This window comes from Aythya ferina (genome assembly GCF_964211825.1).
Source record: "Aythya ferina genome assembly, chromosome: 12".
Classification (NCBI taxonomy): domain Eukaryota; kingdom Metazoa; phylum Chordata; class Aves; order Anseriformes; family Anatidae; genus Aythya; species Aythya ferina.
The window spans coordinates 18941747-18956478 of record NC_140308.1 but is presented as its reverse complement, the minus strand read 5'-3'; the positions used below and the strand labels follow the sequence as shown (position 1 = coordinate 18956478).

The 14732-nt window shown below is 42.8% G+C and overlaps 1 protein-coding gene across 2 annotated transcripts in view; it reads right to left on the bottom strand.

The window, feature by feature from the left end:
- Window positions 1–13572, bottom strand: part of NETO2 (neuropilin and tolloid like 2) — a 29179-nt gene extending 15607 nt beyond the window's left edge. Inside the window, exons 1-3 of one of the 2 annotated variants that reach the window (XM_084533968.1) lie at window positions 13407–13572; window positions 2101–2157; window positions 464–604 (exon numbers count right to left, since the gene is read on the bottom strand). In XM_084533968.1, the coding sequence (XP_084390094.1) occupies window positions 464–604; window positions 2101–2157; window positions 13407–13440 (232 nt within the window). In that variant the 5' untranslated portion in view covers window positions 13441–13572. The remainder of the gene's footprint in view (window positions 1–463; window positions 605–2100; window positions 2158–13406) is intronic. The other variant, XM_084533967.1, reaches the window with a different exon arrangement.
- Between the last annotated feature and the right edge of the window lie 1160 nt (window positions 13573–14732).

Sequence of the window (14732 nt, the reverse complement as noted above, 5' to 3'; positions counted from 1 at the left end):
GGGTTTTTATTAATAAAGGGCAGCATAAAGATTTGCTGTCCCTGAGATAGATTTAGACTAATATAGTGTGATCTGATAAATGCTAAAGATAGCTCTTCAGCCATCTTTTCCAATTTATTATCAGCAATATTCTACATGATATTAAGATAAGCCACATTTTTTATCTTAATAGTTCTGTGCTTTCATAGATTACAGAAGATCTGATGCTGCTTTGTCTGGCTGTGAGGTTATGCCTTATTCCATATTGATGATTCCTACATGTTTGCCTTTTATATTCACGTGCTGTTGTTACCCAAAAGAGTACATTTAACTTCTCACTCAACCAAGTAACTAAAGAATTGATTATATTACCAATATGACTATATGATACTTGATGATATGTTAAAACGACAGTTTTAACAGTTCAACATAATCAATTTAACAGTAAGGTTACAATACAACAAAAGAGAAATATAGCTGGTACCTTCTAAGATGTAGATGCACTCTTGATTTGGTGGGTACATGTTAGGGTAGTTTGGTGAAGCAAAGTGTCCTCCATTACTAGTCCGCACCCAATTATCGCACTGGGTAGGAGGAATGCGATTCAATCCAATATTTTGCCCACCTTGAGGGAAAATAAAGAGATCAAATAAATGTCTCCTGGAAGCATGCAAATTTGATTTTGCAAAGGTAAAACATTGACATAATACACAGCCTATAAGAGAAGAAAGTAATTTGTTTTGGTTGAGAACCCTCTTATCATAGATGCCACTTGTTAATATCTAGCTAGGAAAATCTTTTGGTCAATTTAGTGGTGTGGTATATCCTGATGAGATCACAATTTCTGAATGTAAGATCTGTACAGTAATCCTCAGGAAGGGAAGAGAGGGAGTAAATTTTTTTTTACCCACATGAGTTTAGATTTGTTGATGCTTTTTTCTAAGTCATATAGTTACAGTGGCTGCCAATAGAACAGCTTTATTTTATGTCCTGTGTCTTTTCCATTCCTATGCAAATGTAATCCACACTATTTGTCAGCATTTACTACTTTGACCCTGATTCCAGACTATACTAAAGCATATCGCCCTTAAGCTATTTACAATAGTTTGTTGGAATAAAAAATGCTTATGATAGGTAAATAAATTAAATACAGCAATGGTAGTTAATAAAATTAATAGCAGTAGGTAGATTGCACTGGTAGCTAAGATTCTCATTTAAGATCAAAGCTCTCTTTTTCTGGATGCAGGAAAATACGATCTGTGGCTGAGATGTTGCACTTTACTGTGATCATGCACCATGCTGGATCATTCACAGAAGCTTTGTTAGATCAGATTTCTTTATCCTTGGAGAAGGGGCTTGGGAGCAGTATGATCCTTCTAACATTCTTATTAAGTACCTTTGACCCTCTTCTTTGATATCAGCAGAACTGAAGAGAGAAAGAAACAGAATATGTGGTTTCTGCTAGATTTTTCCTAAATCTCACAGGGGTGCTCTCATCATGTTATTTATATTTATGCAGTTTTTCCTTGCAGACCTTTGAGAGGGAGTCCGTGCTGATACAGGTCATAGCTGCCTACAGTAAGTTGCAAATTACATCACCTTCCACTGATATCTTGGCAGCCTTTATTTACGGGGGTGAAAACTTCGTCTCTCCTGCAGAAATTGTTCAAGGAAATTCTGTAGGTGTCAGTTCAAGGAATTCTTCTCTCCGATGTGTGGATGAATCCCACATATGAGAAAATAAGGTTTGTGAAACTATTGCCTTCCCCCCTCAGGAGGTATAGGCTTTAAAAATATTTGTGGGTGGACTGCTTGAAAAGCTTGTCAGATAGAGAAAACAGGAATTTCCGCGGTGTTTTTTTTCCCACCTCTAAATTCTAAAACCATAGAATTTTAACTGGGTAAATGAACCTTCATGTTCTTTGTGACTGGATGGCTTTGTTCAACTGGAAAAAATGCAGTAAATGATGGGGGGTGGGGGGGGCAGGGATGGACAATACCAGAATTCATATAATTAATTCAAGACCTATGAGAATCTGAATACTTTGACTTATATTGCTTAATTCAACACTACTAAACTCTTACATTTTTGGAAAGAAAATCGTCAAACCAAAATTGTACCTTGTGTCTTCTGTGCAATGGCAATCCCTTCCACTACAAGGATTGTTACCAGCAACACTGGTAAGAGAAATTGAACAGGAAAAGCATCAGTAATTGAACAAAATTACAGACCATTTTATGCAATCCTAATTCATGCAAATCCTAGAATCACTAGCCCAAACAACTCAGAACATACAAAAATACATGCACATAAAAGCACATATATGTCCTTTTTTTTTAATTTCAGCTTTAGGAAACTAGTGTAGTTTAAGTACACTGCAGGTTCTTCTTCCATGTTCCTTAAGAAAGCCTTTATGAAAATGATCATTTATTGTTTAAAGGGACTTCAAGAATCCTTTATAGAGGGTCTACAGATCTGAACACATTTTATAAAGTTAAATGGTGTCTATCTTCTATATAATTTTTATATCCTGAAAGAGATGTTTGTCATCTTTATTGAACAGTATTTATCCTACACCTCCATATGCATAATGTGTATACAACAGACTTCCCTAGCTTACACAAAATTAATTAGGACCACAGGAGACACTGCATGGTCATATCCCTACAGAGGTTTCAGGAGTGCTACAGAATTGTATCTGCAAGACTGGTTGCTGTGACACTGCTACAACCCCATAGCAGTGATTTCTGCAAACAGTGCAGGTGCAAGTTCTCGTGATGGTGAGATTTACTCTGAGTAGTTACAGAAGCTATGATGTTGGGATGTACACTGTTGAAAGCATGCTGGTTTGCTGATGCATTTTGTTACATGCTGGCATTTTCTAGGTTTGAACTAACCTGTGATTTGAACTGATATTTGACCTGTTAAAGATTTTCTGCTATATTTCTTCCCCCAACCCTTTTCCTTCCTTCCATGAAAAGAAGCTGTCTCAATGGTCTTGCTTTCAAACGTTGCCTTATGATTACACTTCCCTTGCACCCAAGAAGAGTTGGTCTGAACAGCACACACTAAGGATTCCACACTCCCCTATTCATCAACAGCTTTAAAGCAGGTTTAATCTCCTGATTTTCCTAAAATGCTTTGTCTCCTTGAATTGTTAGGGATTACCAGGAAGGGAAAAGGGAATGAAGTTAGAGTATATTATTATGCCCTCTTCAAATCTTTGGTTTGCCTCCATCTTGAATACCTCTAATTTTAAACATTAGAGAACTGGTGAAGCAGGCTAGGACTCGGACAGAAGCTGGCTGAGGGCAGATAGAATACAAGTTGTAATATCATACTGAGACAGGGAACAGAGAGCACTTAGTTTCTCTTACACTACAAGAACCAGGGGGTATCAGACAAAGCTAGCAGGTGGCATGTTCAGAGTAAACTAAGATTATTTTATTTTAATGCACAAATGTCATAACACATCCTTAGAGTGGAAGATTCTGCTTCAAGAACCCCTTGATTCATAAACTGCTGGGAGTCTGGGATAGAATTTGAGGCAAATATCATTTGTTCTACTTTTACAGTCTGAGACTTCTGCTTTTGCATCTTTGTGCAAGACAAGATAGCAGGCTAGATGGACCTTTGATTTGACCTGGTATGGCCCTTCCTGTGTTCTTAATTGATTTGTTAATACCAAGTCAGACTGGCATGGCCTCATCCCTATAAAAAAAGATTTCAACAGGAACTCCATTGTCACATTCAAGAAGTTCATTCTATTTCCCGATTTTTCCCTCTCATTGCTCAGGCATCCTAGTTGCTCATGCTGAAATGGCAGTTTCTCTATCTGCAAATTCTCTGTGTTGGTATTAGACTTTCAGCCCTTCTGAGAGCTCCAGAGGGAGCATGCACTGACTACGAACTACTGAGATCTTGACTAAATTCATATAGATGCCACTGTAATGTTGGTACAGATCTATTATCTTGGGGAGGGATGGAAGGAATCAAAGTCTGCCCCTGGAAGTGTCAGTCTTGCATTTCTGTTTTATTATGTATGTTTCTGCTGCCCTCTCTTCTTTCTACCCATATTAAAACAGACTGCACATGGTTATGAGACAACTCGACAAGGACCATTTTTTCCATTTCTTAAAGATGACCACCCTCTATTTTGCAAGGACATAGCAAGCTCAAATCAATTTAGACCACTTTATTGTGCTGCTTCTTAAAATGCAAAATGGGTTTTGGCCTTTTTTTTTCATAAAGCAAACAAACACGGAAATCTTGAATAAATACTTTCTTGACTAACAGAATGAATGCAGATAGTCCCTTATCAGAGACAAATCTGCATTTATTTTTATTTTTATTTTTATTTTTAGTATAGCTATCTACTGTGGCTAATGCTGTTATAGCATACCTTTTTTGGTCTGTGTGTTTTTTTCCCCCTAAGAACATCCATAAGCATCTATGTTTATTTCAGTGACCGTGGTCTCTTCTACAGGTACAAAGAACATCTGAACAGATACTCAGTTGTACTAACCAGTGATTTCCCTTCTTGAAATGATGTGGAGACAGAAACAGGCCTCCTAAAAGGACTTGAGAAAATCTGATTGGTTTTCACTAAAGCCTGTGCTACTTCTATAAATAGCCCAGAGCTGTGTGTGTGTAAGTGCAAAGGAACAGTGCATGTTTCCTGCAGAACAGCATGGGTAGGCAGACAATTATAGAGGATAAATGGTCTGAATATTTGTCTTACTGCCTTAATTTTGTCATCTTATATGGATGAGTGGATATAGTAAGTATATGCCACTTTCTCATTGTTCCCTGCCCTTTTCATCCTTTTCATTTTAAATCTCTTCCAACTCTTGCCTTTCTCTAGCAATGCTCCCTCTCTTGCTCTCAATCCCTAAGATGTATTCAAAGCAGCCCAGGTAGCAAATCTTTAATGGCAAACCTTTGCCATTACCTTTATCCCTGGTGATAAACACATCTTTTTTTTTTTTTTTTTTTTTTTAAACACACTGCTTAATATTCTCTAGGTGGGCTGTCCTTATCTCTGTGACCGAAAAGGTGGAGAGAGGACTTATATTTACATGTATATCTGTTCCTCCCGAGAGTAGTGGGCAGAAACCCCTAAGGCAGCATTGCCTTAAACTGGGTGCATTTACACGACACAATACAGTGCATGATAGCAAATGGGAGCTTTTTGGCTGGAAACAAGGCCTATTAATGTTCAGGATGAAAAGAAAAGAAGGAAAAAAAATGAGCCAGGATATTTTTAAACCTTTCAGACTGCTTCCATTAACCCATTTTAGTGTAATTTTTAAAAACAACAAAGCAGTCATTTGGTGTCCCAAATCTATATTGCTTCCTGGAAAACATTTTCAAATTTCAAAGACTAATTTAAACCAGTAACAAGGAAGGAAGATGTCAAGGGAAGAGACAGATCCTGTAGGACGGCACAGTGGAGAGCTAGTGCTAAACTGGTGTCCTGAGAGTGCATACAGCAACACGGGCACAGTGACTAGAGCAGACATGCGGAGGTACTGAACTACATTCACTAAAAGTCTTGTAGCACTTTCAGAAGGATCATAAATCACCTTGTTATTTCTGATAAACTGAAATTCAAATAGTTATAATGCACCTGAATTTGAAATGAGACACAGTATTCCTCCGTTGCTCCTTTTTTCATCTTTTAAAGTCTCTTAGGTGTCACTGAGACACGACATTCTTCTGTGTGGATGAAAGGTAATGTGTGACTTAGCCCTGTATTCTACTATGGTACGGAAAACAGAAGTAGTAGGTGCCCCAAAATGCTTGAAGATGGCTTGATAATGTAAGCAGGAGCACAACCAGTGCACAGTTGCAGGACTACATTGAATATCAAAGAGACGGAAGGGTGTTTAGGGTTGTTTTTCATGGAGGAGTGTGGTGAGAATTCTGCTAGACAATACTGAGATTGTGGAGACTGACCTATAAACTTCCACGTATTTAGTTGTTAAAGACAATAGAGACAAGTGATTCTGCAACTTATTTTAAGTTTCTCCTTCCTATCTAAACTGTACAAGGGGCTACCATTAAACCAACAGCAGCAAAGCCATTGAGGTAGACAGATTAAGAGGAGCTTCTTTTATTCATGAATCTGGTATTTGCTACAGACAAATTATGGTGCATGTTTATGTACTACCATTTAAAGCTCTGATAGCTTTTACCTGTGTGACATTAACTGGAAATAAAGAAAAAGCAGCAAGGTTTTTTTCTGCCTTTAAAACAATCTATTTTTCATTTTCTTCACTTCTTTGCATGAAATGTTTTAGATCACATAGCCTGCAGACAGTAATATAGACTTTTAAGTGTGAAGACACTAATCATACGTTGCAAGTTATCATCACTATTCGGTTGTTGGAATAGGCTTATGGAATAACATAAAAGAATCCCCTGAACTGGTGTAATAAACCATGCATTTTTTTGCAGGAGTCAAGATTTTATTTGCTGACGTTTCTTAAAGTTCTCTAAAACGAATATAAGATGCAAAAAATATCTGTTAATTTGTTTGTGAAGTATATATACACATACAGATTAAAAAACGAGTGGCTCCTATTTCTCTTTAAACATGGGAATAATATAGTTTTATAGTAAACAAATGCTCAACCAACATTAAGAAACCAGTGTTTTGCTTAGAGAAACAAGTGCTGTAGGCTGCAAATCTGACATATGCTTGTACTTTCTGGCAAGAAGCATTCTTCAGATTTCATGGAATACACTACTGCTCTGAGCTCTCTATGGTACGTCTTTCCTCCGCTTTTTCTGCATGCTCTAGGGATCTTCACATATAGAGAAAACACAGTAGATGTGCTGTGTAGCTCTGCAAGCAGTGTCTGTCTTCAGGGATAACAATGGGGCATCTATGCATGCAGGGCAAGCTGAATATCAAAGTTGGGAGCAATCAAGCAAAACTTAGAAACAGAGTGAAAAATTCCACCATTTGAAAAATGAAGACTTAATCATTTAGAGCATTACATGTTCTTAGTACTTGTGGTAGTCAGAATCCTAGGGATGAAGCTGACAGACGTTGCTTAGAGCGGGATTCACTGTTTTCTCTCTGCTGTACTCCCTGGATTAGGCAGCACCTTGTGTACATAAAGTCCAAACAGACGGTAATTGGCAACACACAGGTCATGCATGTTAGAACATCTTGCCAGGATGCCTGCTTCTTTCTGGCAGATACAGCCCTGAGTAACAAATGCTTGATCTTAATTATATACTGTGTTTTGCCTTATGGGAATGAGTCCTTTCCTGTGTACTATTCTTAAACTCAGCTCTTAATTTCCCCCCTGCATGCTAAAATTAATATTACTTTCAGTAACTGCTAATTGCAGTATCCCAGCATTACATCCAATGATTTTCCACATTAGTCTAAACTTCAATTTTAGCTGTTAATGTAGTGGAGGCATTTGTGATGTTACATTTTATCTTATTCTCTGACCAAGAGTACACGTACAGCATAATTTGTTCATATGCATTTTAGTTGCCTGTAAGGACTCTGATCAAGCATAGGGACCCATGCTGTTAGATGCTGCTTGTATGCAAAGTATTTGACAGGTTTTGTAAATAACTTTTTCAACTTGGACAAACAAGGTAAAGTGGGAAAAGGAAAACAGAGGCACTCTGGACTTTGTGCAATTCTGTGTGGGTGGTCACCTCCTTTTCTTTCAGGAAGCTAATTGAGCGCCTTTCTGATTCAAGCCATTTTTAACTCAGAAACAGACAAACTGTAAAGTCCATGGGAATAAGTTTTCTTTTCCTCTCTTCCTAGCATTTGGTGACATTTGCAAGTTGATAAAAGGAATATTGGATTGCATCTGTTGCTGCTTTTTTAAGCAAACAATTCTATTGCTGAGGATGAAAACACAGCAGTTTTCGAATCTCACATGCTCTTACAGTTCGCAGTCTGTATATACTCCCTGATTTTTCTGTGGTCTCAACAGGACGTTCACAGATTGTTAAAATGAATATCAGAGAGCAATAAAGTTGGCTGCCTAAAACTTAGCTTATTAACAGCCCCAGTGATTTTCTCAATTTTAAATTTATTTATTTAATATTTATTGAGCTACTGCAATATACTGCAGGATTGCAAGAGAATAAAGTAACAGAGATGAAGGCGTGCATGAGGCAAGATGTACTTCAGCTGTTTGTAAGTCTTACCCAGAGCATGCTAGTGGAGCTGCCAACCCATTTCTAATCCTCCTCACAAATGTTGGTAGCAGAAGTGGGCTTCATCAGCTATTAACAGTGACTCTAGTGCCTTTCTAAGATCCAAATCTTATTAGCCATTAGCATGCCAGCAGACTGAATGCACTCAGGTCTATGCTCAGATAAGAGTTTCATCTCACTCCGGCTGTTTCCAGTAGGGATTCCTCTCTTTAAGATTGCCAGAGAAACAAACTGGGAGTCTGTATGTCTGCAGAGAAATTAGGTTAACTGGTTCAGGAGGTACAGGCAGTTCCCTTTCATAAAAATCATCTGCAGAGTAATTCACGCTTGGATGGATCTGTGACATTGTCCCCTCCAGGTTTGCCCAAAACATTTAACATTTCTGATCCCTTCCTCCATCAGAAATATTTGAGCAGCTGTGGGTTGCTTCATTCTACCAGTTTGCTCCACATCCTGATACTTATAATCCAATCCTGGGTATCTCTGCCAGCAAAACTTCTGCCAGAAGAATAATATCTTTCACTTTTTAAATAGATACTTTCCTTTTTATATGGAAGATCTTTTTTCATCTCCAAGCTGTGTGCAGCAAGCGACTGCTGAGAAGGCTGCATGTGCAAACCATGTTGATGAGGGGTTCCAAAAACCTTATTAAAACATATACACTGATTTAAAGTTCAGATGGGTTCCCTGTAGCTGACAGAACTGATCCTGCTGTACATGACTATTCTGAATACATCTTTCCCAGAGATTACTTATTCCTAGAACAGTTGGATAGTGATACTTCTCACTTAGAAATAGATCAGACTGTTCCAAACGTTGTTATTCCTTCATTTCTTTATTATCAATATAGCGTATTTTTTTTCGGTGGACATCTTTTCAGGAACATCTGTCACGGAATTAATATTAAATGTTCTTCTGTCTTCTGTCATGTCTGAGAGCAGCTAATGTAGAACATAAATATTTTTTCCTGGCTTCTTGCTCTTAGTCCCTGGAAAAGAGACTGCTCTGTGTTCATGGATTTTATTGTCTGCTAAAGGAGGAGGTTTTGTGACAGGTATTGTTAACATCTTGGCAGTCCCTTCCTGGTGCATAGTGGGTCAGCTTTGTAATAACGGAACATGGAGTGAAGCACAAAGATAAGCTAAAATAAAAGAAATGTGGATTTTTTCATGAAAAGTTACCTGCTGGTTTTTTGTTGAAAAATTTACACTCCCCCACCCCAGCCACTTGCTGTATTTGAGGCAGCAGTTGTCAGTCACATATCAAGAAAGGCAGCAAGCTATGTAGGTTGTCCAAGACTGCTAAGTGCTTAGTTAATTAAAAACCAAATTGGAGTACACAAGGCAGAAAAGCAGCAAGCCTGTTTGCAGTGCTAGAGCCCCAACTGTAGCCAAGATACTATAATTAAGACTTTGCCTGAGTCTAGATAAGCATGTCCCTCACTGCATGTGTAACCTGTTCGGGGGGTAAATAACATGGACAAGAGTCTGTGCGATTTCTGGTACAACTGCAGACATTTAATTGCTCCCTTCGCCATCCCTGCAATAAATTATAATGTGAATTTCTGACAGGTTCACAAATGATGAATAGCTTATAAAGTTGCATTTGGGGAGTAATCTTTCTGTCTAATCTCTCTCCATGAATTAAACCTTAGGGAAGGTGCAGATCATCTTAGCTTTTCATGAGATAGAGATACATAATTCAGTAGCTCCTTTAGCTTCAGCCTGGTGTTACTCTGTACTCCAACTGCATCTATATACCTGACTTACAGACTGAACTTTTCTATTAATAGCAATGCACCTGTAACCAGCTTATTCTGTAAAAATTTTAGCTGTCATTGTCAAGTATGTCTTAGGAAAACTAGAAAGCTAATGTTTTTGAAGTTATGCTACTCTGGGAGCAGCACATTTTGGATACTAAGTTTGTATGTGTATTAAAAGGCATAATGCATACCACCAAATAATCTTGTATTTAACACAGCACCTTTTTGAAATATTCTATAGTTACTTGAGTTACTTTTCCTTAATTGCTTAACAGTGCAAGCAGTCTTAGCTTTTCTTTTTTTGAGTGCAGCAGAAATGGTTGCAAATTATTCCCATCTTTAGGTAAAAAACAAATGAAATTCTGGCTTACACTTGCTACAGCCTTCATTAGGGCCACTTTAGTCTTTACAAACAGTAATTCACTGTTGGTTTCAGTGGACAAGTCATGAAATCAGGAACATAGTTTATGAATTATATTTTTGTCTGCTTGCTTTCAGCTTCTTGGGTCATTGTTACAACTTTTGATTGTACAACTTCTGATTGCACAGGAGGCTGTTATTTTGACCGGGCACAGGAGACTGTAACTCCTAGCTTTCACGTGGAAGGAAGCTTTACATCCTAACACTACTTGTTTGTGAGAAATTAGCTGTTAAAATCATGCCAAAATGCAAATGAGGGGGCTGAGCAGAACGGCAGGAAGTTAATCATAGAAGTCCACATTCTTGCAACCTGCAGAGTTGGAAATAATTCTGGACTGCATTGCAAGGCTGAGAATGTCGACTTTCCGGGAGCAGCGGTAATTTGTTTTAGCCCTGTTTGTTGAATTAGGACAGAAACTACAGAATTCTCTCGTTGGCTTTTTAAGGTGATCTAGTATAATAACCAAAGCAGTGGAAAACTAATACATAGTCTGGATTTAATGGAAATGAAGGAGGGGGGCATAGCTGAAAAATGGGAACACACCCATAGCCAACACATTCTGGGGGAATGGAAGATATGAGGAAATTCAGGATGCTATATTTAGTTCCAATGCTTAGCAGAAACATGGCTTATCAAGAAAGCGGCTGCTTTTCTCTCGTATGAAATAGAGGGCTATAATGCCCTATTGTTGCAGAGCAGTTGCATTTTGCAAGCTGTGCTAGAATTCAAGGATGATTCTAGTGCTGGTCAAAAACTCACTGCGAACTCAGAAGGGAGGAAAAGGCTTTGCCTTTAAAGGGGCAAAATGCAGGGAGCACCCTGGCCTCCAGTAGCCCAGTGCTACTGAGAGAGCAGGCAGACGTGGGCTGGGCTCCACTCTGACAAAAGCTGCAGCACTATGGCAGCCTCGGTACTCAGCACTACTGTCTGGATGGGAGCTAACAATCAGGGTGAGATGGGCTTTGGTACATAACGTGAGGCTTTTACAAGTTTGGCTGAACACTATGGATAAAGGCAATAAGAATTATATTAAAATGTTTCTTTTAGTCAGCCCTTATTGCTGATAGCTGAGGAATAACCTATAGTTCTGAACAAGTATAATAAAAGAAAGGTGAATTGCCCCAAAGTGAGCATGATGCGCCTGCCCTGGGGTACGCAGCCCAAAATACAGCCTTTGTGGATGACAGAAATGTATGCATGCATTTCATGTTAAGAACTTGATTGAAACCATTTTAAGTATTATTGAAAGATATAGGGTTTTTCAATGTACTGAGCTTCAGGGTGCTTCTTATGGGCTTCAGCAGAACTCAGTAAGTAAATTACAAAGCCATTTATATAGAGAAAAAAACCCTACTGTCATTGTAGGTTGAGTTTCCATGCAGGATTTAAGATGCAGTTTGTAAATATGGTGGCTTGATTTGAATGTTATTTCCCATAGTTTCATATTAGGATTAAATCTGTGCATCTATTTATAGGAATCTTTTTCTTTTTTTTTTTTTTTTCTTCTGCTTCATGATTAGCTGTAAGACTGACTATATGCAGACTTCTAGTGAAGAAGAGATAAAAGGGCATGTATGATGCTAAGTAATGATACCTTGTTTCTGTAGCCATGGCAAGTGATGCATTTTGAATACTAACAGCTTATTGACTAATGGCTTTGTGCAATTTATTGTAAATAATACTAAAAACTTCCTTTAGAAGTGCTTTTCTTTTTAACTGGACACTAGTGTGATTATAAACGATCAGAGTGAGCTCTGTTCAGGAGAAACCCTGTAGTCAAATTGTGAAGAATCAGATATTTCTGAAATGCAATCAAGTCTGTGTACGTAGAAAGTAATTAAGCAGCTGAATTGTCACTTGTATTTTATGGTGGTTTTACCATGGTTTATGGTATTTAACTATGTGCTACATTACTTACAGAGGAAGTGGAAAAATAAAACTAACTACATTTTCTTGGGGCTTACCCAGTAAGCCTTTTGTTCCTGTGGTGTCTAAAACCAGTGGATGGTTAACACCTCTATATAATGGGCATTTGCGGAAAGCAAAGACTTTCTCTCTCAATTATTATGCTAATAAATGAAAAATATTTATTTAAACCCTCAAGATAACTATCCTTCAGATCAGAGACAGGGGATTTCATGGGCTAAGGAAACATTCTGGATTTAAAACAGACTTCTTTACAACTTTCATACCGTGGAAAGACATCAATGCACATCAGAAACAGTTCTCCCCACTGCAATAATGCCTCGATGGCTTAAATAATGCAAACAGACATTCCAAAATTTCCTAATGGAATAATTTAATAAAAAAAAATCCCTGGTGGTGCACGTCTGGCATTGCTGAAGAAGATGCAGAGCGCTAGGAACCATCTCGTGAGGCACAAGGTTAACTGCCACGTTTAGCTTTGTTTTCCATCAGAGACCCTTCGCCTGTCGTCGGGCTCTATAAATAATAGCACAGATAAGGAAAGGCCGGGGGGGGGGAGGCTGGCTTTCCTCAGCTGTTTACCTCTGCGCCTGAAGTAGTTAGGCACAGGATTTACAAGCCTGAAGAGCAGGTGAAGCAGAGGTGAATACCGGTCAAGCAGGAACTGATTTCGTGAAAACCTCGCTGAAAACACAGCTCGCTCCCGACAGCGAGCCCGCTACCCTGCCCACAGTTACACATCGCACCGGCAGAGTTAGGGGGGCAGCCAGAGCATTCCGGCTGCGAGAAGATGGAGCGCGAAGCTCTCCACGCGTCTCGGGGGCGCACGGCCGAGCCCCGGGGCAGCCCCGCATCCCCCGACCCGCGGCTGCGTCCCCCCGGCCGCTGAGCGCCCGCAGCCCGACCCTGCCCGGCCGGGACGGGACGGGGGCAGCCGGGGGTGGCTGCGGGCTCCCGGCCCCCTTCGCCCCGAGCTGCCGCCGGCTTCCCCCGGCGCGGAGCAGCCCCGGCCCCTCGGCCAAAAGTTTCCGAGGGCGGGCGGCGGGGGCAGCCGAAGGGGCGGCGGGGCTGGGGCAGCTCCCTCGGCGGGGGGCTCGGGGCCGGCGGGGGGCTCCTACCTTCCAGCACCGAGCAGACTTGGTGCGGGGCCATCGTCTCCCGGCGGCGGCTTCCCCTCGGCGGCGATCAGCGGCGCTCCATGGCCGCGGCCGGGCGCGGCGGCCCCCCGCGAGGGCGCTGTGGCCCGCGACTACGGCTCGGCCGGCCCCCGCCCGCCCGCGGCCATGCCCGGAGCTTCAGCCTCCTCCTCCTCCTCCTCCTCCTCCTCCTCCTCCTCCTCCTCCTCCTCCCTCTCCCGAGCCCGGAGCCGCCGCCGCGCTCAGTCCCATCTAGAGCGGGGCTCGGCGGGCACCGTCGGGGCTGGCCCGCCCCGGGGGCCGGGGAGGAGGCTCTGGGTGAGCCACTCCGCTCGCAGCCCGGCGGCTCCCAGCCGCTGAATGAAGCCGGTTGGAGCCGCGAGGGGGGTTTGCTCGCCTCAGCCGCTTGTACGCATGTGCCCGCCCCCCGCCGAGCCCCGCAAGCAGCCGCAGCCGCCGGGGCCGCCGCGCTCCCCCCGCCGGGCCGGGCACCGAGCGGGGGCGGCGGCCCCGTGCCCCGGGAGGGCAGCGCGGGGCGGCTGCCCCCGGCCCCCCGAGTCCTGGGGTTCGCCCGGCTGCGGAGAGGGGCCCGGGGGCTCGGCCGGAGGAAGGCGAAGGGCTGTGCCCGCCTGTGGCTGCCCGGGGGCGGCAGGCAGCCGGCCCCCGCTCCGCCGGGCGTTCCCCCTCTTCTCCCCCTCGCTCCCGGCGGCGCTGTGCTGCCTGCGGCTCGGGAGCCCGGCACACGCCCTTTGTGCGGATGCTGCGACGGCTCCCGCGGAGCTGGGGCTCGACACGAAGTTAAGCGAAGGGCGCCCGCTGCCCGCTGCCCGCCCGGCTGCCGCCCCGTCACCTCGGGGCAGCCGGCGAGAGGAGCGGCGGGGCCCGAGGTGGGCCAGCGGGCACGGGCTGCCCGCCTGCCGCAGGGGGCTCCCCGGGGGGGCTCGGGCAAGCAGCCTGGAGCCCACCCCAGGGAGGCGGCAGCCGGGCCTTTAGGTGCTGGCGTGCAGCCTGCGGGGCCGCCTGCTCCAGCCTCGAGCGTGGGCGTAAGGCGTGAAGCTCCGCTCGCCTCGCGGTGCTTTGCGGTTCAATCGGCAAAGCTCGGCGTGTCCTGCGGGAACGCGCCGCGCTCCTGCTCCCGGCTGGCGGCCTGAAGGGGACAGCCGAGACCTTGGAGGAAAGGTCCCCAGCGCCTCTGGGCATTACAGAGCCATTTCAGTGTTACAAACAGCTTGATGGGAAGTATTAAGCTTGATGTTGTGGCAAAATCCCAAGTTACATAATTCTATTATTCCGCTTACTCGAACTGTC